At 35.8% G+C, this 27013-nt stretch overlaps 1 protein-coding gene across 1 annotated transcript in view; it reads left to right on the top strand.

The window, feature by feature from the left end:
* WDR70 (WD repeat domain 70) overlaps positions 1–27013 on the top strand; it is a 295974-nt gene that overhangs the window by 253470 nt on the left and 15491 nt on the right. Inside the window, 3 exon segments of the mRNA XM_074282629.1 lie at positions 20131–20231; positions 22052–22131; positions 23962–24078. Coding sequence (XP_074138730.1) covers positions 20131–20231; positions 22052–22131; positions 23962–24078 — 298 coding nt within the window.

Genomic DNA, 27013 nt, shown 5'->3' with positions numbered 1-27013 from the left:
TGGTGCCAACGAAGCAGAAGCCCTATTGGATTCTACCATGTTGAAAAGGTTTCAAGAATGATGCCAGTGACAGACTGTAACTGCTCTCTGAGGTCTAGCCTAGCTAGTGAGAGGAGACTTTTATCTGTTTGGTGGACTGTTGAATGAGGAATTCTTTAGTGATTACATTCCATAAAACAAAAATGCAAAGTGACCCTGAAGTTTCTTTGATCTCAATCTTTAATGATAGTGGTAAAATAGTATGAATAAGCCTGAGGGTGTTAAAAATCAGTTAGTCATTCAATATACATTTATTAGGTGCCTCCTATGTTGTGCTAAGTGCTGGGGATTCAAGAAGGCAAAAGACAGTACCTGCCCTCAAAGAGCTCACAATTCAGTAGACACTGTGGATGGGCAAACTATGTACTGGATAAACAGGAAATAATCAGCAGAAGGAAGGCCCTAGAATGAATGGAGTGATTGGCAAAGGCTTCCCTTTTTGTTTGCATATAGTTGTTTGCATTGCCATTGCATTGTCTACTTTATTGAATTGTGCTTTGCCTTTCTTGTTTTCCTAGCACTTTGGCACACAGATGGTCCTCATTTCCTTCTCTTCTTCAACTCTAATGTAAATGTGTTTATTCACTTTCTCTAACCCCCCTATAAATTAAGCCAGATGATTTAAAGAAGTTGCAGCTAAATAAAAGTGCTATTTCCTATAGAAGACCCTACCTAATTGCTTCAGGTATTAATCAACAAAAGTGGTGGCCCTAAGGCAAAAAGACTACTAGAAGAATTATATGAACAGATTAGAATGTTTCTCTAAGTGAGAACAGTTTACTGCAACTTGGAGAGTAAGTTGGCAACAATGGAGAAGAAAAATAGTGGGTAGCTTTCAGAAATGTGGTGTACAGCATTCATTTGTTCCTTTGGGTCAGAATATTCACAAATATCAAGATTGGTTTGATGAAAAATTATAGGGAAATTCAGAAGCTGCTAAATGAAAAATGAGAACTCTACAGGCTACACCATCAGGATAATTCATCCATCTCTAAAAAAGTAGCATTCCATCAAAAGTAAAATACAATCAAAACTTAGAGATGCAGTAATCTTGGCTCAATAAAAAGGCAGATGATAGTAATAATCCAAAGTGTTTTTATGATGCACTGAAGGTTATTTATGGGCCAAAGACTTAATGGTACATCTCAACTACTCCGTGCCAGTGGCACCATACTGATTAGTGATAAGGACATGGTCTTGAGGAGATGGACCGAACATTTCTATAGTGTTCTCAACAGACTGTCATCAATGAATGCTGAAGCTATTGACTGTGTACCTCAAGTTAAAATTAATCACTCCCTAGCTGAAGTTCCAACTGAAGAAGAGGTTTTGAATGCCATTAGGCTACTTTCATGTGGTAAAGCGCCAGGTACTGCATTCTATTCCAGCTGAAATTTGCAAGGTTGTTTGTGTGTGTGGTCTCATACAAAAGCTGACTGAAATTATATGGCAAGAAGTTTTGCTTCAAGAGTTCAAGGATGCCTCCATTGTCCATCTTTATAAAGGTAAAGGGAATAGATTGTCCTGTGACAATCACAGAGGGATCTCTGGCAAAATTCTTGCCAGAGTCCTACTTAATAGGCTGACTCTACATCTAGAAAAAGTTCATTTACTTGAGAGCCAGTATGGTTTAAGAAAGGCCAAGGAACAGTTGATATGGTGTCTACTGCCCAACATCTCCAGGAAAAATTCCTGGGGTAGGGGCCCATTGGATAGAGTACCAGCTCCAAAGTCAGGACAACCCGAGTTCAAATCTTGTCTCAGACACTTATATCTCTCACACACACACTTATAGCTGTGTGACTCTGGGCAAGTCACTTAACCCCAATTGCCTCAGCAACCAAAAAAAAAAAAAGAAAGAAAGAAAGAAAGAAAAAAAAGAAAAATTCCAGGAACCAGAACAGAAGTCTGTATACAACTAATCTGACCAAGGTACTTTGATACCATCAGTCTTGAGGGCTTATGCAAAATTATGTATTAATTTGGTTGCCCAGAGAAGTTCATCAGTATAGTGTATTAATTTCATGATGGCCTGCTTGTCTGGGTTCTGGACAATGGGCAGTCTCTTGAGTCATCAGTAGAGTGAAACAAGGCTGTGTGCTTGCTTCCATGCTTTTTAGCATGATGTTTTCAATCATGTTGTCAAACACCTTATGTTAGTACAAACATGGAATCAAAGTCAGCTACCACACTGATGGTAAATTCTTCAACTTAAGAAGGTTACAAGCTTAAACTAAAGTGGGGGGAGTGTTGGTGAATGACTTTTTTGTTTGCAAATGTCTGTGCACTTAATGCAGCCTCCAGAATAGAAATGCAACAAAATATAGATCAATTCTCTGCTGCTTGTGCTAATTATGGCCTAACAATCAACTCTAAGAAAACATAGGTCTTCCATCAGCCAGCAGGACACCATTTATATGTGGGACCATCAGTTACATAAATGGTGAAGTTTTGAATGCTGTGGATAAGTTCATTTATCTTGCAATATACTTTCCAGGGATATCCATATTATAATAAGACTGACACATGCATCGCCAGAACCAGCTCAGTGTTTGGGAGGCTCCAAAACAAAGTGTGGGAGAGGAGCGATGTTAGACTGACTAACAAACTGAAGGTTACAGAGGCATAGTACTGCTTTTATTGCTGTATGTGAAACCTGGACAGTGTTCCAGCGCCATGCCAGGAAACTGAAATGCTTCCATTTCAATTGTCTTAGAAAGATTCTGAAGATCATCTGGCAGGATAAGAGACCAGGTACTAAGGTACTTTCTTGTATTAAACTGCCAGGCATTCCAACTCTACTGCAGAGCATACAACTGTGTTGGGTTGGCCACACTGTTGGAATGCCAAATATATGCATTGTATGACATGGGAGACATTGGCACAGGACCTCTCAGCATGGCATGTCCTCATCAGAGAAGGTGCTGTGTTCTGTGAGCAAAGCAGAATGAAATTAACCCAGAAAAAAAAATGCAAGATTGCTAAAATTAGAGAAGCCACCCCAAATGTTCATAGGGACTCTTTCTGTCCAATCTGTGGCAGACCACTCCAAGCTTATATTGGTCTGACCAACCACATGGAATACACTGTAACTTGACTCTAACATAATGATGTCATTTTGGTTCTCTTTGAAAATGAAGGACAACAATAACTAGTAAGCACCACTCCCCACATCACTTGTTATTTACTTTGAATTTACTTATATGTTGTTTTTCCTGTAGAATATGAACTCCTCGACAGTAGAGGCTGTTTTGTTTTTGTCTTTGTATCCCCAGGATTTAGCATAAAACTTGGCACATAATGAATGTTGATTGATTGCCCAAGAAGCAGAATGGCCAGTATTAATGTCTCATATATTGACCTCATGAGCTCCTATAAGTTTATCATCGCTGTGCTCATGACTTTTAGATTTGTAGGTCATTTTCCTGAGATTTAGCTTCATGTCACCACTGTTAGACTGTTAGACATTTCAGATGTCCTGAGGTATCTCAGATTCAGGACTCTGTCTTGTCCCCCAATCTAGTTCTTTTGAGAATGTTGCCATCCTTCTAGAAGGCTCTTAGTTTTGCAACCTGGACATTATCTTTGATTCCTTGGTTTCTTTCATACCATGTATCCAGACAATTCTTAAATGTTGTCAATTCTGCCTCCTTTACATCTCTTTCTTCTGCCCAATTCACACCACTCACATAATCACTACCTTAGGTAAGGCCTTCATTATCTCTCATCTTGATTATTTCAAGAACATTTCGATTATACTCTCCACCCCAATATGCTCTCCACACAGTTGCTCAAGTTATTTTCTTAATCACCATGTCATTTTCCTAATCAATCTTATTCCAATTCCAATGACTCCTTATTGCCTCTGGAATAAAATATAAGTTCTGTTTGGCAATTATAGCCCTTCCCAACCTGGCCCCTACTTACCTCTTAGATTCATTACATATTACTACTCTTCCTACTCTTGAAGGTCCAACCAAACTGCCCTTCTTGCTGCTCCTCACAAACGGTTCTTCTTATTTCTCTTTTATTTCTATGGCTTTGAATTGGCCATACTTCATATTTATAATTCACTTACTCTTCCCTTCCACCCTTGCATAAAGACATAGTTCAAATACTGCCTTTTATACATAGAACCTTTTCTGATCCTTTCCAACTGTTTACTTCAATTACCTCATATATATTTTGTAATTAATCTGTACATCTATATATGTTGTCTTCCCCTAAAGGATGTTAACCATTTAAGAGCAAAGACTCTTTTCATTTTTGTTATTGTATCCTTAGGACCTGGCATAGAGCAGGACTTATTAAACCTTTTCTACATGTGACCCAATTTCATTTGAGAAATTTATAAGTGAACTTGGGTATATGGTATATAAAATATATGTACAAATAAAATATTTATTAATAATTATAATTTCATGACCTTCACATTCAGTTAAGAGACCCCTACATGGGATAGTGAACCACAGTTTAAGAATCTGGGACATAAAGTAGAAATTATTTAATAAATATTTGTCTTCTAGACTAATGAACACCAAATTAGAAGAATAGCTACATACAAATATAGTCGTGATAATTATTTGCAGCATTTTTTTTTTTAAAGTCTGTAAAAGTAAAGATAGTGACTTTGAAATATTGATCAGGTCATGGATCCATTGAAGTATTGAGGTGCTTGAATCTCATAGTTTTTTCCTGTCACATCAAATGTGATTTTCAAAATATCATTTTAAAAATATGAAATTAATTCTATCAAATTGTAATAAATCATCGCTCCTCAGGAAACTTCTCTACATCAAAGGTATCAAACATGCCTAACACTCCACAATGCTGCTCAAACCAAATTAAAATGTAATTGGGAAATATTTAACAAAATAAATAAAATGCAATAGAATATAGAATATGTTAATATGTGTTTTTCTAATTTAGTATGTAGCTGGCAGGAAGCCTCATGTACAGATTAATATTTTAAATTAATGCTACCACTGTTTTTACATGATTTACTGATGTTTATTGATTGCTTTATTCATTGAAAACTTATGTTTTCTAATTAGAGGTAAATCCAGAGAAGTAATTGTAGAGTATTGATTAGGCACATTATTGATCTTAAATTTACATCTTTTGAGTAATTCAAATTTTGGTCAACCTTGATGATTTTTGTATATAAAAGGAAGCAGAAGCTGCACAATTAATGTCAATTTATCAATCATCAGAAATCACTGATATTGTATTTTTATTTTAAAATATAGTTTCATCTTGTGATCTGGAAATTGTCTTCTGTAAAATAATGATTCCAAAGAGTGAAAATTTGACTTAGGAAGATTTGGGCAGCTCCACATTTCCCTGTTCTGCCCTCTGATTCTTCTCCTCCTTCTAACTCATATTTTGCTGGAAATAGATAATGACTTTCAGATTGATATAAAATATTAGCTTCATCAGAATGACATAATTTTAAAGCTCTTCTAGAAAAGAAGGTGATAAAGAGACAGGTTCTATGCCAACTACAAGCTATCTGCAGAGTGAGAGGAAATCAAAGGAACCTGAGATGTGGGCAGAATAAGCACTTAGGCACAGTCACTGCTGGCTAAAAATGAGACTATATTTGGCAATGTTATCTGCCTTCTAGAATAGTGAAACCTTGTTAATATGAAACACAAGGCATGGAAAAATTGACTTTGAATAACTAGATTTCTGTTATCTGATTTTTATTAAAGAGCAAGCCAGCATATGGTTGACTAGGGAATAGCAGTTGCTCTGAATTATGGACTATTTTGAATAAACTGATATCACTTTAATGAGGTTTTCCTGTAATTAACTTTCTGGAATAAGTTAATTAATGCAAACTCCTGATGGGGCTCATTTAACTTGCTTATTTTAATAAGCTTTCAAATATTTGCTCAAAACTGGGTTGAAGTTAAAAGTATTTAGCTTATTCACAAGCCAATTTCCAATGAATAGTTAAGTCTAACTGATAAAAGGTGAGTAAAGTTTCAGTGATCCTTTCAATCAATCAACATTTATTAAGTACCTTTTATGTATCGGGCAATATACTAAGCACTATGAAAGGAAGCTTAAAATGGTTGGTCCCTGCATTCAAAGAGCTCACAAATTAGTGGGGGAGGCAAATATATATAAACAAGTTATATATAGCTAAATAGGAAATAATTAACAAAGGGGGAAAGGGTTTGGGGAAAGATAGGAATTGGGTTGATTTATGAAAGGCTGGGAGAATCAATAGGTAGAATGGAGAAGGGAGAGCAATCTAGGTATAGGGAACAGCAAGGAAAAAAAATGTTTGGAATAGAAATAGTGTTTCTTTTCTTTGTAGGACAGCCAGAAGGCTCTTGTTACTGATGTGGGTAAACTCTGTTTAAAAAAAAAAAAAAAATTGTCTCCTTTTGATCTGTAAAATTAAATCTCTGAAATTCTGTCCCCTTTGATTCCTGGCCTTCCAGACTCCAAAGAGAAAGAGCATATTTTCCTGGCTGACCTTTTCCAAGGTGAATCAACTCCTCTATCCCCATTCCTCCCCATTGGTAGCCAGATCCTCATTCAGAAAGCCTTAAAAGTGATTTCCATTCAGTTGGAGAGCTGGGCCTGATATTGATAAACATCTAGGCCTGGGGATATTGGCTTTCTTTTCAACCTGAAACCTGAGCCTCAGATTTCCTATTAAAGGATATTTCTAAACTCCTGATCCTTGCAGAAATCTGGAGTAGGGCATAGCTGCCTGCCAGGACTTCTGTCTGCTGTGAAGACATTCTCTTTTCAGTGCCAGCCTCCAATTCCCTAATAGGACTTTGCCACTTGGAAGTCACTGCTCCTAGCAAAGCTCACTTCTCATCCTACAATAAATTTCCCTTTTGCCATTCAATATTTCAGGTTCATGAATTCTTTCACAAAGGATCTGTGCTAGTCAGAAGGGGATTCCCACACTTCAACTCTCTGCACTGACACTAACCTTATCAGTTACAGTGTTGAAGAGTAAGTTAAAGAAAAATAGTGTCTAGGTTATGAAGGGCTTTGAATGCCAAACACAGTATTTTGTATTTTGAGCCTGGAGGCATTAGGGAACCACTAGAGTTTATTGAATAGCCAGGAAACATAGTAGACTTTTGGGAAAATCCCTTTAGTTGTCAGATGGAGTTGTGGAAAGAGGCTTGGGGGCAAGCCTCCAGTATACTATTAAAATGGTCCAGATATGAGGTGATATAGGCCTGCAGAGGAGAAGAAGATATATTCCCCCACAGATTTTGCAAAGGTGAAATCAACAAGCTTTGGCAACAAATTGGATGTGGAAAATAGAGTGCTGAGTAATGAGGAATCAAAGATAACTTCTACATTGTGAGTCTGAAGAAATGTGAGCCTGTAGACTTACCCTTTACAGTAATAGGAAAGGGTTTAGGGGAAAAGATAATGTTCTCTCTGTGGGATTTGTGTAGTTTATGACATCTATTGAACATCCAGTTAGAGATATCTGAAAAGTATCAGGGAGGTGGGGTAGGATAGATATATTTAAGAATTGTCAACATAGAGATAATAATTAAATATATTGGAGTTGATGAGATCACCAAATGAAGTAATGAAAGGGGGAAAGACTAGACCCAAGATGGGACCCTGAGAAACACCTCTTCAGAGTGTGATCTAGATGAAGATCCAGCAATGGAGACTGAGAAGTAGTCATATAAGTAAAAGAAAGCCATGAAAAAGAAGTGTCCTGAAAACCTGGAGAGAAAATAGTTCCAAGGTAGAGAGAGTGATCTACAGTTTTTAAAGATTTAAAAAAAAAAAAAAATCAGTGATACTAAGGATTGAGAAAAGACCACTGGATTTTTCAACTAAGAAATTATAGGTAAGATTATTGAAGATTGTAGTTTATTTTTATTTTTATTTTTAACATGGAAAATGTCTGAATTTATAATCAATGAATAACACTTATATATACATAGTATAACTCCCACCTCTGTAAAGGTATGAGGTAGGTGTATCTTCACATGTCTCTTCTTTTTTTTTTTTTTTTCCTCTGAGGTTTCCTTTCATTGTCTTCAAATTTTCTTTTTCTTTTCTTTTTTTTTTTTAAATTAATTTTATAATTATAACTTTTTTTTTTGACAGTACATATGCATGGGTAATTTTTTACAACATTATCCCTTGCACTCTGTTCTGAATTTTCCCCTCTTTCCCTCCACCCTCTCTCCTAGACGGCAGGCATTCCCATACATATTAAATATGTTATAGTATATCCTAGATACAGAAGATTGTAGTTTCAATGGAGTGGCAAGTCAGATTGTAAGGGGCTAAGAACTGATAGAAAAGAAAATGGAGGTACTGATCATAGATAACTTTTTTGAGGAGTTTAGCTACAAAGGACAAAAGAGATCTAGGAAATATCTGGTGAGGATTGATGTGAGGTTTTCAGGGTGAGGAAAACATGCAATGTAAGCAATAGGAAATATGTCAGTAGACAGGGAGAAATTAAAAATAACTGAAAATGAGGATGGCAGAGGAAGCAGTCTGTTAGAGGAGATGAGATAGAATAGGAATACTTGAGTGGGTAGAGGGGGTAGCCTTGGTAAGGAGAAAGGGCACTTCATCATGTTGGACAGGGGTGAAGGAGTGATAGAAGGTGTCTGAGTGATAGGAGATGGAGAAGAGGGAGTTCATGGTAAATGACCTTAATTTTTTCTGTAAAATATGAGACAAGGGTTATCAGCTGAGAGAGTGGGGAGGGGAAAGGGGGAGAAGAAGAGAAACTATGGAGTTTGAGAACAAATAAAAAGATTTGGAAGAACCGCTGTGTTGAATGGAATTGTGAGTTAATGAGGTAGATACAGGATTGTCTAGCAGCCACAATGGTCCAGTTAACAACTGTAATACAACTGTAACACAAATGTACAAATTTGTAAGCTCAGAATAGTTGTGTAATTTTCTCAATCTTTATTCACCACCATATGAGTAGGAGTGAAGGTAAGAATGATGGTATTGATCCAAGACTAAAACTTGGTAGGGCATAATTGGCAAAATAATTAGCTGGTATAGAACTGAACTGGTTCACTTTTAAGTTCAGGATGATAAAAAGAGGCAAGAAGGGCTAATGCAGGGAAGATGACCTGGAAGAGAATTGAGGGTTTAGGGGATTAGAGTTCATTGTGAGGATGAAGAATAGGATTTTGTAAGAAAAGGTAGGAGATGTAAAAAAGCCAATAGGAGATTTTGGAAGTCTGGAACATGGAGATGGTACATTTGTGGATTGTGAGAAGATCAAGGGTATGACTGTCTTTTGAATGTAAATGAAGTAGTTGAAGTAAATAAATGAGGAAATTGTGTGGTTATGAATTGGTCAAAGTCAGTTATGTATGTTGAAATCATGATTGAGAACAAAAAAATTGTAAACCATATACCAAATATATTGATGAGGGAAAAGGAGTGACCTGAGCAATCTATAGACAACAGCTACCAGGATTTTGATCAGCTGGTAGATATGAATAGTATGAACCTTAAGGAAGGAGAGATTGTTGAGTGGTGAAGGTAGTGAGGACCTGGAAGTGGCAATGAGGAGCAAGGAGTATTCTTACTTTCCAACCTTGACTGGTGAGCCAAGGAGAATGAGTGTACGTGCAGCCAGTCCTGGAAATGAATACCCTTTATATATTCATGTTGATGTTCTTGTTTGAATGTATGTGTAGGAATATGCAGAATATTGCTTAAGAGAGGGTATTATGTGAACCAGCCTTCTACAATTGTTATGCTCCAGTAATATTTTCACTGTATCATAGAGATTGTCTCATTTGTCTTATTTATTTTATAGACAAGAAAACTGCGGGGAAAGAGGGGAGAAAGTGATTTGTCCACAGTTACACATGTTCTTTAAGAGCTAATGTTGAAAAATTGCAAACAACAAGCATGTTCCTCAAACTGAAACCTGAGAGGACCCTCCCAACCTAGCCCTTCACAGAAGTGGAAGGTCTACAGAGACTGCACATTGCACCTGTTTGTGGACTCTTTCAATGAGTTGTGTTGATTTTTCCTTTGCTTTTTCTTTGTCCTTCAAAAACAAGATGTTATAGGGGGTATTTCTCTAGGAGGGGGAAGGACAGTAAAGGAAAACTATAATGATGTAAAAAAAACACATCAACACACTTTAAAAAAGAGCCAAAGGAAACAAATGCTATATCTGAACAAGGAGGAGAACATTCTTAGTCATTTGCCTTCATTGTTCTTCAGAGTGGGTAACTTAGTGCTACCCTGTAGTTTACCTTTGAATTATAATCTCGTCATGTTTGAATTACAGAGGGGAAAAAAAAATCATTGAATTGATATTAGAGGATTTAGGCTCAAATCCTAGTCCTGTTTGACCTTTCATTCTTATATCTAATGTTATTCCAAGATTGCCATATTTTTAAAGACTCCAGAGTAATAATATTGTGGAGTGGAAGGACAGTCATTTCAGCACTATGTTTTACCCATTGATATGTGGATTCTTTCCCACATATAAGCAGAGGCTTTGTAAATTGCAGAATTGTCTGGCGGTTCAAAAAGTATGTATGAGAATCACATTTGATTGCCCTCATGAAATGCTTTAAAAAAAAAAAGTAAAACTGATTTTTCTTCCTCAGAATGAAGTCTATACAACTTGAACATAAAGATTCTATAATATCTAGAAGCTGTTAATATTATTACATTGTTCAAAGTGAACATCATATCATTTTATACTCATGGTTCATGCTGAAATATTCTGTTTCACTCTGTTTATCCCTGATAATTTTTCCTGCCATACCTGGATCTAATGAATAATCATTGGATAATAAACTTTCCAGCTGTCCTGTCAGGACTCTGGCTAGAATTTCACAACCAAAGATTTTCCCTTTTTTGAAATCATAGGTATTACTATTTCATGTATTAGAAAAAGTCATAGGTGCCTGAAGAACTACATAAAAGGTTTATGGGTTTTTATGTTTTCACCAGAACTATATTAAAATTAATAAAGTCCTAGATATCCTATCCATAGGAGAGGCCTTACTTTTTCTGAATTACATTTAGTTTTACACTCTTAATGACTTCTCATCTCTCCTGTAGGAATACATTTCCATTGTGTCAGAAATCAGTTTAACAGTTTGATAACCTGTATATTTTATCTGTATGGGGTATTGCTTATCTTAGAATACTCAGCTGATTTTAAAATATTATTCCATTGTCTGTGATCAATACCATATAATTTTATTCTTACCATATAATTTTATTCTTAGACTTTGTAGCAGTCTAAAAAGAACATTAAGATCTTTTATATCCCAAGTTCTAGGGACATAATAGTCCAAGAGGTGAAATAAAACATGTACATCAATGACTAATTCAGAATAGATTATGATATCTTAAAAAGAGGTACACAGTGCTGTGAGTTTGGATTAAGCAAAGCTTCTTCTTGAATTATCAAGGAAATGTTGGCATTACAGCTAGGCCTTGAGGAATAGGAGTTTGGTAAACGGAGATTTGAGCAAGATTTAGGGGGAAGTGAGCATATTCAAGTCATGAGGATCTTGTGAGGAAATAACATTGTTTGACTTTGTGAGGATCATAGAAGACATCAAGGGAAAATTCTGATATGAAGTTGCAAAGATAGGTTGTGGCCAGATTGTGGAGGGCTTGGAATGCAGGCTAAAGCATTGGGACTTTATTCAGAAGTTACTGGGGGACCCATTCCAAGATTGATGGTAAAATAATAATATGGTTACTTTGCAAAATGTGTAGGATAAGATGCTAAAGATAGGAAAACCATATATGATGAAAGACAAACAATTCCAACATTGTTTTAAAGATTAATATCATTTCCCTGAATGGCCTTTCCTTTTTTAAGGGGGAAGAAGAAAGTACCCCTCGGTAATTTGGATATAAAAACTAGGGTTAAGAGGGAAGAAAGGGGAGAGAGGCCAAAGAGATTTGGTCCACATAGAATTGGGATTAATGGGGCATGGCTGAGAAATTAGGGTAATTTTAATGTAATGGATTCTGTGGCTATATTTTGTATTGTTTAGATCCATCATTGTCACATGCTTCACACTCATTTTATGTCTGCTTCCGGCTTGTTTTATTAGATGGGAATTTTAAAGGAAAAAACAAACATAACTTTTTGAAAGTTTGGAAATAAGTTCTTTTGAAGCTAAATAACATTTCTTTCTCATTTTAGAATATATGAAGAAAATCATTTAATTTTCTAACTCTTAGAGATCTTTTTTCCTATTTTTAGAGGGATCTTTTTTCTGCTCTAATTCCTTAGGCAAGTTGTTATCAGACACAGTTGTGATTAATTTAGTGCTCTGTAGCTGTGGGGACTCCACATTTGCTGCTTTGGTGGTTATCTTAATTATAGACCATAAAGAATACAAACAGACTATCTGCAGCATTTTTTATACATTATGTGAGAATTAATTTTAAAAATTTTAACTAGGTGTTTTGCATTTAGTCCTAGTTATGGGTTACCATTTCTCACTCTGAAGTGTTAGTCTGAGGCAGCTTGAAAACAATTTAAACAAACAGTTGAAATTCCACTAATGGTAAGAACATTATCATTGAGATAAGATCTACAGATGTCTGGGGAAATTGCCATGTATAACTGTATTTTAGCTCAGGTTCCTCCAAAATCAAAATTTATCTCTCATTTGTTAAAGTTAAACCCAGAAGATTCTAAGCAAAATTATAAAGATGGCAGAGATTTCAGTTGGTATATCATCATCTATATGTGTCTTCCTTGCCCCTTTCTTCAGAAGTTGGGAGGGAAATTTAAGAGGAGAAAGAAGACAATTCTAGAAGTAGTTGATAAGGCTCTTTATAAAAAAGCACAGAGGCCCAGAAAACTACAATGGCAGGGTGTGTGTGTGTGTGTGTGTGTGTGTGTATGCACACATACTGAAAGATTAAAAAAAGGACTAGGGATTTTTACTTACCAAACAAACATTGTTCCACATAGCAAATTTATGGGTTAGCTATGTGGTATGTTCATGCATATGTATATACATATATATTATAGTAGTTAAGGAAATCAGCAAGCTGAAACTATAGGAATAAGTTTAAAGATAGAAGCCAGTAGTAAAAGCCTTCTGGTTGAAAGTCTATGCAAAAATAGTCATAATTTAGGCAACAAAACAGGAATTAGAGATCCAAATGCGAGAGAAAATTTGACCTCATAGATTTCATTGAGTCTTGATGAGATGAAGGCCATAATAAGACTTTGGACTGGTATACCTTGTCAAATGAAAGAGAAATGATAAATTAATAATAATTTTTAAAGGAATGGGAGTGGGGAGCACAGGAGCATTTTATATTAAAGAAATATGCTCCTGAGAACATATCTGGGAAATAGAAGATGAGAGAATGATGGAGAATATTCAGATGAAGATTAGTAGAGGGAAAAATAGAAGAGATTAGGGGCAACTAGGTGGCGCAGTGGATAGAGCACCAGCCCTGAATTCAGGAGGACCAGAGTTCAAATGTAGCCTCAGACACTTAATACTTCCTAGTTGTGTGACCCTGGGCAAGTCACGTAAACCCAGCCTCAGGGGGAAAAAAAATAGAAGAGATTTTGTTATTAGAGCATACTACAATTTCTCCCAAGCAGAGTTTGGGCAGTACCTCACAAGTGTGGTACAGAATTCAGTTATCTAAAAACTGCTGGAGCTTTCTATCCTTCAAAAGCAAAGCAGTCTATAATGTTTTGACTATCCTCAATGATAAGTGCATCCTTCAAAGATGCCATAGAGAAGTTTTAGTTCTGATTTTCACTGGCAAAGTAGAAATTATGGGAATCCCTGAGAGAAGTGACTATTTCTCCTAGAGTTTTGTGTTAGAGAAACGGAAGAGATCTAAACTGACAAGCACTCTAGATTTTATGAGGCCAGATTTAGGATTCAGTGAAAAGGGGAGGATTTCAGAAAATGATATTCTACTTGAGAAGTTCAGCTCAGAGGTATAGCAGAGTCTCAAGAATCAAATTCAGGTGAGGAGGAAATAATGGGATTTGACCAAAGGAAATGTACAGAACATGGAAACAAAGCCATATAACAGAAGATGAATTTAGGAGCGTGGCAAGATCTTATAAAAACTGTTAGGAATGCCAAAATGATCTGAGGCTCATGAGGGAAGCTAAGGACATTAAAGAAAAAATTTTAAAGCTATATTAGAGGAAAGTTAGGTGACACAGTGGAGAGAGCACTGGAATCATCAGGACTTGAGTTCAAATATGGCTTCAGATTTAAGGCCAGTAGTAGTACTGCTGGGTCAAAGGGTATGCACAGTTTGATAACTTTTGGGGCATAGTTCCAAATTGCTCTCCAGAATGGTTGGATTCTTTCACAACTCCACCAACAATGTATTAGTGTTCCAGTTTTCTCACATCCCCTCCAACATTCATCATTATTTGTTCCTGTCATCTTAGCCAATCTGACAGGTGTGTAGTGGTATCTCAGAGTGGTCTTAATTTGCATTTCTCTGATCAGTAGTGATTTGGAACACTTTTTCATATGAGTGGAAATAGTTTCAATTTCATCATCTGAGAATTGTCTGTTCATATCCCTTGGCCATTTATCAATTGGAGAATGGTTTGGTTTCCTATAAATCAGGGTCAGTTCTCTATATATTTTGGAAATGAGACCTTTGTCAGAACCTTTACTTTTAAAAATATTTTCCCAATTTGTTACTTCCCTTCTAATCTTGTTTGCATTAGTATTGTTTGTACAGAAACTTTTTAGTTTGATGTAATCAAAATCTTCTATTTTGTGATCAATAATGATCTCTAATTCTCCTCTGGTCATAAATTCCTTCCTCCTCCACAGGTCTGAGAGGTAGACTATTCTCTGTTCCTCTAATCTATTTATTATCTCATTCTTTTGCCTAAGTCATGGACCCATTTTGATCTTATCTTGGCATATGGTGTTAAGTGTGGATCCATATCTAATTTCTGCCATACTAATTTCCAGTTTTCCCAACCTTATTCCTTTTTTGACATTTCAGAACTACATAAGAGACATCCTGTAAATAATATTTATTATGTTTATCTAGATTTTAGCAAAGTTTCTGATAAAGTATAATATTATTATGAAGAAGATAGAATGAATTTGATGTTACTATAATTAGATGGGTTTAGAACTAGTTGGATGGATGAGCTCAGATTTAATATTAATGGTTCAGTGTCACTGTGACAGGAGGTCCATAGTGGAATACCTTAGAAAACTGTGCTTGACCCAGTACTATTTAACATTTTTATTTTGATGATAGCATCATATTTTGAAGGTGACATAAAATTGGAAAGGGTAACTCACATACTAGATAATAAATTTATCAAGAAACTAAGAGTTCTTAATAGGCTAGTATTGGTCTGAATTCAATAAGTGAGCCTTTGGGAGTCAATTGTGGGTTTTTAAATTTTAGTCATCAAGTTTTAAATCCCTAGTATGTATCAGACTCTGTGTTAAGAGCTGGTGATACAGATACAAAAAATGAAACAGTCCCTGCCTTCAGTTTAGAAATGAGGCAAAGAATGGCCTTTTTAACTTAGTTTAAAAAAAAAAAAAAAAGCAATCTGAGAGGAGAAGACCTTCAAGATTTCTGGCCAAAACAAAAACAATTGTTATTTCCATTAACTCTGAGGCAATCTGGGTCCAAAGACCAAGTGGGACTTGATCTGGGAACTTCTTCTCTGTTGGCCAGTCAATAAGAGCCAGAATGACTTGGGTTTATTATACTGAGCATCTATACTAAATGGAAGGGAAAGGAAAGAAAGGAAGGGAGGGAGCAAAGAAATTCTAGCCAGCTGTGTTGGTTGGTCCAGTGGGACAGCTCCTACTCACAGAAGCTGTTTTTTGTCCTTGAAGAGGACTGTGAGTGACCAAGTACAAGCAAAATAGGCAATGTGGTGGAAGATCTAGCAGTTGGAGAGTTCAGGAAAGACCTCATACATAAAGAATCACTTGAGCTTCATCTTGAAGAGTTCAGAGATGCAAACAAGTGACAGTAAGGAGAGAACACTTCCAGGAAAAGAAATAGTCATTGCAAAATCCTGGAGATTAGAGATAGGATGTATTGCATGAGAAAATCATCAGAAGGCCAGTTGGACTAGGCTCTGGAGAACAGAAAAAAAGTAATGTATAATGAGCTAGGCAAGCTGATATGGGGCAAGGTGGTAAAGAGCTTTACATAATAAACTAAAGGTGTTTGTATTGGTTTCTAAAGTTAACAAAGAGCCATTAGAGTTTTTGAGTAGAGTTTAGGAGCATTCAGAACTGGGCTTTGAGAAAATTACAAGAAGACTTTAAAGTGGACATTTTCCATCATTAGTAGGAGTAAAGATTTTGATCTAAAAGCTCTGGAAAACTGTCCCAAATAATCTGATAGTTTGAAGATATAGACTTTATATCCCTACACAGGATAATGAAAACAAAACATATTTAAAACCAGATGGGATTTAGTTTATAGTATGGCCTAGCGGCTGGAAAGTATCAGGAAATGGGGTTTCAACATGTGTAAGATATAATATTTTGAAGAGTCTTAGGCTTCCTTTCTTTCAGTATATATAGAAAGATAGTAATAGTGTTTAGATGTATGCTATACAGACTTTTATGATATTACACAGGCATTGATTGCTTTTTTAGTAACACTTCTGAAGTGGGTACAAGTGAGATTTTTTTTCTTTGTGATTTTTATAGTGCCACCTGCCTATTAGCAAGTTTATAAATTTACTGATTTTCACTTTAAGATTAGGTAGATTGTGAGATGACAGATTTGCTATCTATCTAGAGGCTAAGCCACCACTTAGGCCACTGATTTCTTTTTTTTTAAGTCACACTAAAGCCCTGTATATAATTTGCCACTATGTGCAGCTACTTTACTCTTGTGAGACGTTAATGCAACAAACCTAAAATATTTTGGAATTTAGAGGCAGGTAGCTGGTTGTGCTTTTTTATCCCTGCCCTTATTACTGCCTTTATTCCTCTCTGCAGGATAGGAAAATCTTTTTTGTTTGAAAATTTATTTAAAATCCTGTAACTCCTGGTAATTATTTTTCTGATGATCTCCAACTCCAATTCCTTATGGCTGCTAGAACTGATTATTTACTAGCTATTTTGTGGTTCTCTTGCACTGCCACATTATAATGCCAAAAGAAAATCTGGTTTGGGTTTAAAAGACCAAAACTAATTTTATGCCAAAATGAAATTTAACTTGGGTAGCTAATGGAAGAGAGAAATGAATTTACATGTTTTATAAGATTGATTAGATCAGTATAAAGAATAAAAATACTTTATTAATCAAATTGAAAAATTCAGTAGATTATTGTATACAGACTAATTACAGAATCTGGTTTTTGTTTTTGTTTTTGTTTTTAATACTAATGTGCTCTCCTCCTTTTTCATCTTAATGTGAAGATTTAGTATGGGATGTTCAAACAATCATATTATCACATCTTCCAAGGATGTGTTTTCTATCCTTGTATTAAAAATGTGTCTTAGACTCTTCACTAAGTGTATCACTGTAAATATGCTGTTCAGAAAGCCACATTTCCTACCTGCCCACACACATACCCATCATCCCTTATCTAAAGAAGCATCCTCTGAGAGGAGGGGATGGAAGGACATATTTGTTGACTGATTGGTTAAATGCACCTTTTTCTGAGGATTTATAGCTTGTCTGTCTTAAGGTGGCTTTTTAGCTTTCTGGGAGGCACGTGTACTGTTGTTAAGTATGGCCAGGGATGCATGTTTGACAAGTTAGCAGTGTGGCAGCTCTACTTGCTCCTAGCCATGCTGTCTCAGGGTTTGTTTGGATTGGCCAATGTCCAATACTCTGCTATAAGATACATTTCCTTGACAGTACAAAGTGTGGAACCACATTAGCTGCAGAGTTTAGAAAGGTTAGCCATACACATACAGAAAACATTAACAAACGAAAAGGCCCACCCACCTTTGCCCTTGAAATCTATTTTGTCATTCCATGTTTTGGAATCACTATAGCATTTGATTAATAACCTCCTTAGAGTAATTGAGTCTTAAGTGTCCTTTCCCTCAGTCAGACCACTCACACACCTCTCTGTTGGCTGCTTTGCTTACTTATTTTAGCAATGGTCAGGGTACTGGAGAGGTTGTTTATTTCAAGTTGCTTTCATTTGCCTTCTCCTTCAGTGCCAGAAAGACTGTGAATGGTTCCCCCCTACCACACCCCATATGTCTATGTGCTAATTTGTCTGCCCAGTTGGACTGGAAAGAAGGATATGTGAATAGGACTAGAGAAATACTTCACCATGGTTGGACTTTTCCAGGAGGCAATCAAAAATATATGGTTGGCCTGTGTGGACGTGCTGCCTTTGGAAGTTGCCTGTTGGCTTAGTTTCTTGGAATTTGTCTATCATGATTTGTGGCCAACTTCTGTAACTTGAACTCATATTTGAGAATCAGCAAATTTTGATTGTTTGCCTAGGCTTCAGTTTATTGAGCAAGAGATTTTCTTCATCCATGAATTAGGTGGTTGGACAAAATTATCTTTAAGGTACTTTAGGTCACTAACATTCTATAATTCTATGAAATTTCAACTGCTATGCCAGAGCCCATTTGGTGGGTTGGCAATGATCCTTTTATTTCTTTTCTTTTTTGTTGGTAGGGGTTTCTGAAACTCCTTACTGGTCCCTCTTTCCTGTTCCATCCTTTTCCTATATTTCATCACTCCCTGTGTCCTGTACTTCTCATTCTCTAGCACCAGAGTAAAAACCAATAATGTGAGAGAAAAACTAAGGAATTATTTGTGCTGTCTCTTAGAGAATAATGAAATAAATCTTCAATTGAACGTTGTTGAAGGATGTATAAAATGTACTTTGCTATAAATATGTTGGTGGGTCTTGTAACATGTGCCATTGGAAAGTTCCTGGTGATCATGATTATGAAAGATAAGGTCAGTGAACTCAGTCACTAATTGCTCTATCAGAGAAGGTAAGATAGTGGTTATATTTGAAGAAGAAACTGGAAAAGGCAGCCATAATTAGATGTGTGGAAAATTAATTCCATTCCAAGTTCCATTCCAAAACTTCTCTATTTATTACTACAATTCTGAAGGATAGATCTAATTTTAATATTCTTTTTTTCCTTCATGTTTCTCTATGTAAAACTATCTCCTCCTGTTGCTTTATACTTCATATGATAACTACTATGTCAGGAAGGATTTTGCAGTTCTGGAAAAGTTGGATGGGGGAGTAAGACCACTGATCTTTCTGATAAAGCAATGCTTTCTCCCTTGCTGGCTATTCTTTTCTTTGCTCCCTTTATTTCTACCATCCTTCCCATTACTGTATCTCTTAAAAAAAAAATGAAAATATAACTGGTTCTTCTGAGCACTTTAGGGAATAGAACTTTAGAGACTTTAGAGTTCCTTGGATCCAGAAATGCTTTGAGTTTCGCTCACTGGCAATGAAATTGCATGATCATATGATCCATTTGAATTAAAATTAAAAGTCTTAAGACTTTTGATTCTGCTATGCACATTTTTTCTGCTTTCATATTATTTTCTAGCCTAGGAGATGAGTGAAATAAAGGTGAATGACTCTAAATGGCTGATTGTTCTCAAACACATTAGAAAATTCTGATGATCTCTTAGATCAAAACAATAAATAAATGAAAGAGCTAGGCTTCAATCTGTCATCCAGAGGGACATATTGTGTGTGTAAAAGCATGAAACATTGGGATCCCACTCTGCTTCAGTGGTGAGCCTCACTGACTTAAGTGGGCCCACCATCCCAAGATGCCAACAGCACATGCCAATAGAGCTGGGAAAGGCTGGCTTTGTGGTTTCAAGGCTGTCAGGAAAGGGGAAAATATGTCAAGAAGGGAACATCAAAAAAGGTGTCATACAGACAAGTGATATACTAGGAACTAAACATTTTGAATATAGCTGTGGTTCAGAAAAGAGTAATCTGAAAATTTATCAGTAACAATCATAAGGAAGAAAAAAAAGAGACTTGTGTTTAACTTGATAAACTAGTGGTCATGTGAAATTCTAACTCGTATGTTAAAATGTATTAACAAGAAGAAGAGCAAGTTATTTAATGTTCCAATCCTCTTTCAGAGTGTGGTACGCTGTCTATGGCATCCCAAGTTAAATCAGATCATGGTTGGAACCGGAAATGGATTGGCTAAAGTGTATTATGATCCCAACAAGAGTCAGAGGTATTTTATATAAGTTTAACTTATTGAAGATGAATTGCAACAACAGGGGATGGATGGGGAAGGGAGTTGATTTTTTTTTCTTTTACTTTGCTTCTTTTCTCTTTTATGAGGATCTCCCCTTTGGGAAAATGGAACTGGTTTGAGTAAGATTGCTATGATAAGACTAAAGTGTTGAGCTGATAGTACTGGGCTTCAGAGAAGTTTTAGTATTTTCATTGATCCATACAGAATTCAGTGTTTGAAAGTTTTCAGAGGATTTGTAATTCCTTAACTGGAATTTTGAGTACAAGGGAAAAAAACCTATTTGCTTTTCCATTCCTTCCTCCTGGCTCCAATTCACAGTATGCATTGGCATTTAGGAGGGATGCATGCACAAAGTTGGGAGATAAAAATGGAAATAGCTTGTTCTTTCTCCAGGTTACTCCTTCAAATGTTTGTAAGGCTATTCTCTGCCAGCAGATGGAGACAGCACAATTTTATTTATTTTCATACATACATACATATACACTCAGAGACATACACACATATAGACACACACATATACATACATATATACATATTCATTCACTTTTATAGACACACACATATACATACATGCATATATATTCATTCATTTTTTTTCCCAGACTCAGAACATAGGTATTTCAAAGATATACTTCTCTATAGCACAATATCTTAATTTTATCCTCAGTTTTTTTCCATTTTCCTTATATATAAAGATCCTTATGTCATTGAATCAAAATTTGAAGAGCTTTCAAAAGAGCATTCTATTTTCTTTTGTAGAGAGAACTCTGATTTCTAATTGTGGGAAGTTGGAGTTCCCATTGTTGGGGCAATTTATCAATAAATTCTCAATTTCCAAATAAGCTTCTTAGTAAGCCTATTTTGACTGATTTGTCTTCATTCTTTTAAAAGATAAAGCGACTTAGTTTTAATCTTGCTCAATTAGTGAATATTTATTATCTATGATTTGGCAGTAGATAGAAGCTGCCAGTCCTTTCCTACAGAGTGCTATGTGCTTCCCATATCTAGAAAAATAAACCTACTGTGCTACATGAAACGAGTTGGCATTTTGTTCCTATCAAGGAGACTGAAAGCAAGTGATATAATTGATATCTTTTCTTTTTTGAAAAATTTATTAACCCTATTCATTTAGTAAATTTCAAATTCATTCCTTAAAAATTTTTTTTTTCCTTGCTGATATTAAAATAGACATCCAAGCACTCTTTATAAGAAAACTTATAGAAGTATGGTGTTCCTTACACAAAGCCAACCAGTTCAGCTCAATCTTGGGCAGCAGCCCTTTAGCTCTTTCTAATATTGTCTGTCATACTGAATTCCAGGCAGTTATGTGGGTTATGTTTGAGATGTGGACAGATGCCCTTTAGAATGTAGACCACCCAGATTGTTTTCTTCTAAATCTGAGGCTAAAATTTGAACTCTGTGTTCTTTGGGGGGAAAAGGACAGATACTTAACTTTTTCTACAAGTCTGTCTTTTAAATTTTTCTAAAAACAAAACAAAACAAGAACTATAAAGCTTTTAAAAAAAATATTGGCAAAATTCTGTCCACTTGCCATATTGTCTCACTAATCTCATCACTTGCCAACAGCCACTCAGTGGTATGTTTTCTCTTTCCTAAGTGGAATCCCATTATCTTGGAAATTCTATCCATCCCCCATAGCTTGGCCGTTTCTGAAGCTTGGCAAGATGGCATATACAGGGTCAACTTCTAAATAGAAATATCTGTTCATTTCAATGTGTGCCTTGTTTCTCAGACCAAACAAAATGGCTTTTTCTTTCTTTTGTTTTTCTTCTCAGGGGAGCAAAATTATGTGTAGTAAAAAACAAACGGAAGACTAGACAAGCTGAGACTTTAACCCAGGACTACATCATAACTCGTAAGTGATTGAAATGATTTTTTAATGCTACATCCCTTGCCTGCTTTCCTATGGTGTTGGTTTCATGATGTTTTGGGGAGGAAAAAGCCTTCAGTTCAGGCATATGTTGAAAAATTATCTCATTCACATGGAAGGTACTATCAGTCGTGCATTCTTCTTACTTATATGACTTACTTAACTTATGTGACTATCAGAGACAGAGAGGACTGTTGGATTCTTTATATCACTCTTATCATCCAGAAGGGAAAATTCCAGCCAGTATAAGAGTTGTAAGCCTCTGAAAGACCCACAGCCTCCTGTAAAAATATGGGAAGAGGGTCTAGATCTATGTGTATGAAGTTAAATTATGTACAATAAGATATAGAACCTCAATAAAAGCAAGTTGTCTTCACCAAGATTCATCATTTGTCATTCTGACAAGAAATATAATCTAACTAGCCTGACAAAACTTGCCTTTTACAGAGTCATGATGATTATTTTCCATCAATGAATGCCCTTCCAAGTGACTAAAAACAACTGTTGAGAAAGAAAACTAAGTACCTTTTGAAGAAGTTCAGCAAGCTCCACAGTGCCCTTAGCCTGGCAAGTGCTCTAGAGTCATGCCCAGGGGGCAGTGTGTGGCCAGTGGTTCTGCCTGGCAGATCAGACATAAAACCAACCTCCTTAGAACTGGGATCATTAAAGATATCCCATGACATTTTTTGCAAGAGTAGAAGTGTTAAACTCGGTGTCATGACCAAATTCCAGCTCATGTAATTACATGCTGCTTACTTAAATTCCCCTCTACCCCCACCCCTAAAGTTGTTTGAAGTAGAAAAGCTATTTTTCACTTGCCCTCCTAAAAATACTGTTGTGCACAGAGGACTGTTCTCGCCGCCCTTTTATTCCCCTCCCCCGAGGTAGCTACATTTCACTGGTGAGTGATGTGGTCTTGGTTCCTGGGGATGAAAAAGTACTTTCAGATTCTTTGCTATGAATGACTATATAAATTTTAGGCATTTGTTTTTACTATAAAAAACATTTCTACTCCCTTCAAGCCCCTAACCCTTAGGGGAAAAAAGTTTTCTTCTTGAAAGAAGTCATAGTCTTCATGTGAGTTTTCAAAGGAATTATGCTGACCATTTTGCTTCAAAGATAAGTATAAGTTGAACTTACCCCAAGCCCAAAGTATAACTGTTATCTGACTCTCAATATGTAGAGAGGTGCTACTTTTATTTTTTTTTTTCATTTTGTAGAGTCATTTTTATATACCAGCCTGTAGCTCAAGTCACCGATTGCTCACGTCCAAAGTTCAGGCACCCCATTGCATTCAGGGCAACCTTTATCCTAGTTTTGTTGGCGTACAGTGTTTCTCTCTTCCGGCCTTCTACTGTTGCTCAGTGCTGTCACACTCCTTGGACTTGGTCAAAGTTCAATGATGTGTGAAGTGACTCCAGTGCTATGAAGCATCTGGGGAAATTTGTGGTGTGGAAGGCATGCTATATACAGTATAACTGTTAGTATCATTCATGTTTGATTTGTGATGGATAATCTTAGGAAGTCTCACAGAAACTGAGTTTTAGCTGCTAAGTTTTATTAGCTACAAATGGTTTGGGAAGTATATTTTCATAACTGAAGTCTGTGACAAAGATTTAAACATGTTTCCTGTGTGCAGTTCCATTCCAAGAAAGGTGAATAAATGACTAAAAATCTCAAAACTAAATGGGCTAATTGGTTACAGTTAGAATATCTGTTGTTATAAATGGAGGCTGTCATTCAGTTAGTCATTCTTTAGGTATGTTTTTGAATGAAAGAGTTATTAAAATGAAATTGTTTTAATGTGATTTCCAGCTCATGCACTCCCTATGTTCCGTGAACCACGCCAACGAAGTACAAGGAAACAGTTGGAAAAAGATAGATTAGATCCTCTTAAGTCTCATAAACCTGAACCTCCGGTAGCAGGCCCAGGTAAGTATGATCTATTGGTTATATAGGTTGATTAAACAGTAAAGAGAAAATATTGCAAACTTAGATTTTCTGTTCTTTTTAGGATTTCTTCAGATTATTGTTTTAATAAGGTATGATAATTTTGACTATAATTTTCAACTTAAAAATATCATATGGCATTTAGACAAGTAGGTATATAACCCAAGTTTCTGTGCTTACAAAATGAGGACAAACTCTTGACTTTATAATGATAATGATAAGAACTAGATCTGTTACTGCATTGGGACAAGAAAGCTCTCTATAGCCAATCTAGGTTGGCATCTGTTCTGCCACTAAAATCTCAGACAGTTACATAGACCGCAGATGAGTTAAGTAGCTTTCCCAAGGTCATCCAGGTTGTTTGTGTCAAAGGCTGGACTTATGTCCCATTGTTTCTGAATTCAAGGCTGGATCCCTATTCATTGTGCCTCTCATATTGACTTTACAAGGATACAAAAGTTCTTTGGCTTTCTTGGAAATGCAATTCAGCAAGCATATATTACTTTAGAAATAGAAACAAAATAATCTCTGTTCCCAAGGAATTTATATTCTATTGGAGGGGAAAGAATATGCATGGAAACTAAACATGAACTTTATGCAAGGTAATTTCTTTGGAAAGGAAACTAATAACCAGAGCGATCAGAACCAACTTCTGGTGAACATTTTAAGAAATGGCAAGCAGATTCTGTGTGAATGAAAGGGTTTTCTACTACACATTGTAGTCCTCATAACTTCATACATCTTTTCCCAATTGCTTTTTGCTGTCTTAAGTGTATAGAACTTTAGATTTGATCTCTCATTTGACTTTTAGCTGTATGTCACCTTCTGAGTGCAGTGACTCTTTTTTTCCTTTTAACCAATGTCTCCAATTAAGCTTCTCTGTTTCATTGATGAATCTTAAATTTATCTTTGATTTCTCCTTTAATTTAATTTCCATATCATACCTATGAAGCCCTTCTAATATCTATTCCTTTTCATTCCCACTACCTCTATCCAAGTCTTTGTTCTTAGGCCCTCTTGCTTAAATTACAATGCTGTGCTAAGTCATTTCATTGCTTTTTACTTCTTACCTTATCAGTGCATCTTGAATAATGAGAATAATCTCATTTTTTTGCCAGCTCAAATCTATTAAATGATGCTATAATTCCACATAAGTACTGAATTTTAAGTAAAAAGATCCTAGTTCAAATTCTGTTTGCTAATTGTATGTCCTTGAGCATCTCAGTTAAACTTAGTGTCAGTTTCCTTATCTGCAAAATAGGATTAATAATATTTAGACATCCCCCAGGTGAGCATTGGCTCCACTTGTCATAATCATCAACTGCTTTGAAAAGGCAAGTCAGCCCAACTAAAACAGTATTTGGCAATGAAAGAAAGTATGTACCTGGAATGCCCAAATCCATGCCTCACCTTGACTACTACCCTTCCTAAAGACCCAGCACTATTACTCCAGCAATACCTCATTGACTACTTTCAGGCCAGGTCCTGTAGCTATAGCCCAGAGAAATCATGCTTATAGAGACAGATCATCTCTAGAGGTGCAGCATCTCCAGCTTCCTTTAAAGCAACTGCTACTGAAGATGAAGAAGAGAAGGTTCTTGTCATTAAAGTCCTTGGTGCTGCTGAATGATTTGACATCAGAAAAAGAATATGGTTTTATCAATGAAAGTTATAGTAAAAAACAATTGCCATCTATCCTATTACTGATCCTTAAGGACTATTATATTTTTCTATCTGTCTTGTAGCTGAAGCCTGCCTTTTATTAGAATATAATAGAACTTGAGTAGGGACTTTTTAATTTTTTAATTGTATCTTCATCATTTAACAGTGCTTTGCTTCAATCTCTCTCTTCTTCCCTTTTTCACTTCCTGACACTGCATGCAATCTGATATAGATTAAACATGTGCAAGCAGGTAAAATGTATTTCCAATAGTCATTTTATGGAAGAAAACCCAAACCAGAAAAAATAGTATGCTTTGGTCTGTATTCAGACTCTATTGGTTCATTTTCTGGAGGCTGATAACATTTTTCATCATAAGTCCTTGTGGGTTGTCTTGGGTCATTATATTCCTGAGAATAGCTAACTCATTTACAGTTGTTCATCTTACAATATTGCTTTTACTCTGAACAATGTTTTCTAAAATCAGCCAGCTCATCATTTCTTATAACACAGTAGTATTTGATCACAATCATATATCACAGCTTGTTTAGCCATTTCAAATGGATATCTCCTCAATTTCCAATTCTTAGCCACCACAAAAAAAAAAATTGTAATAATGTGCTTGTACAAAGGGTCCCCCCCTTTTTTTCTTTCATCTCTTTGGATTATAGATCTCATAATGGTATAGCTAGATCCAAGAGTATGCAGTTTTATAGCTCTTTGGGCATAGTTCCAAATTGTTCTCTAAAATGGTTGAATCACTTCACAATTCCACCAACAATGTATTAGGATCCCAATTTTCTTTTATCTCCTTAAACATTTATCATTTTCCTTTTCTGTCATATTAACCAATCTTATAGATGTAAGGTAGTACCTCAGAGTTGTTTTAGTTTACATTTCTCTAATCAATAGTGATTTAGAGCATTTTTTCACATGACTATAGATAGTTTTGATTTCTTTATCTGAAAACTGCCTGTTGATATTCTTTGACCATTTATCAAATGGGAAATTACTTGTGTTTTCATAAATTTGATTCAGTTCTCTTTACAATTCAGAAATGAGACCTTTTTGAGAGATACTGTAAAAATTACTTCCCTTCTCCCCAGTTTTCTGCTTTCCTTCTAATTGTGGTTGTATTAGTTTTGTTTGTGTAAAACCTTTAAAAATTAATATAATCATAATTATGTATTTTACACTTTGTAATGTTCTTTATCTCTTGTTTAGTCCTAAATTCTTCTCTTTTCCATAGATCTAAAA

The sequence above is a fragment of the Sminthopsis crassicaudata genome, chromosome 1, assembly GCF_048593235.1.
Source record: "Sminthopsis crassicaudata isolate SCR6 chromosome 1, ASM4859323v1, whole genome shotgun sequence".
Lineage (NCBI taxonomy): Eukaryota > Metazoa > Chordata > Mammalia > Dasyuromorphia > Dasyuridae > Sminthopsis > Sminthopsis crassicaudata.
This window is presented reverse-complemented; position numbering and strand designations above follow the sequence as displayed.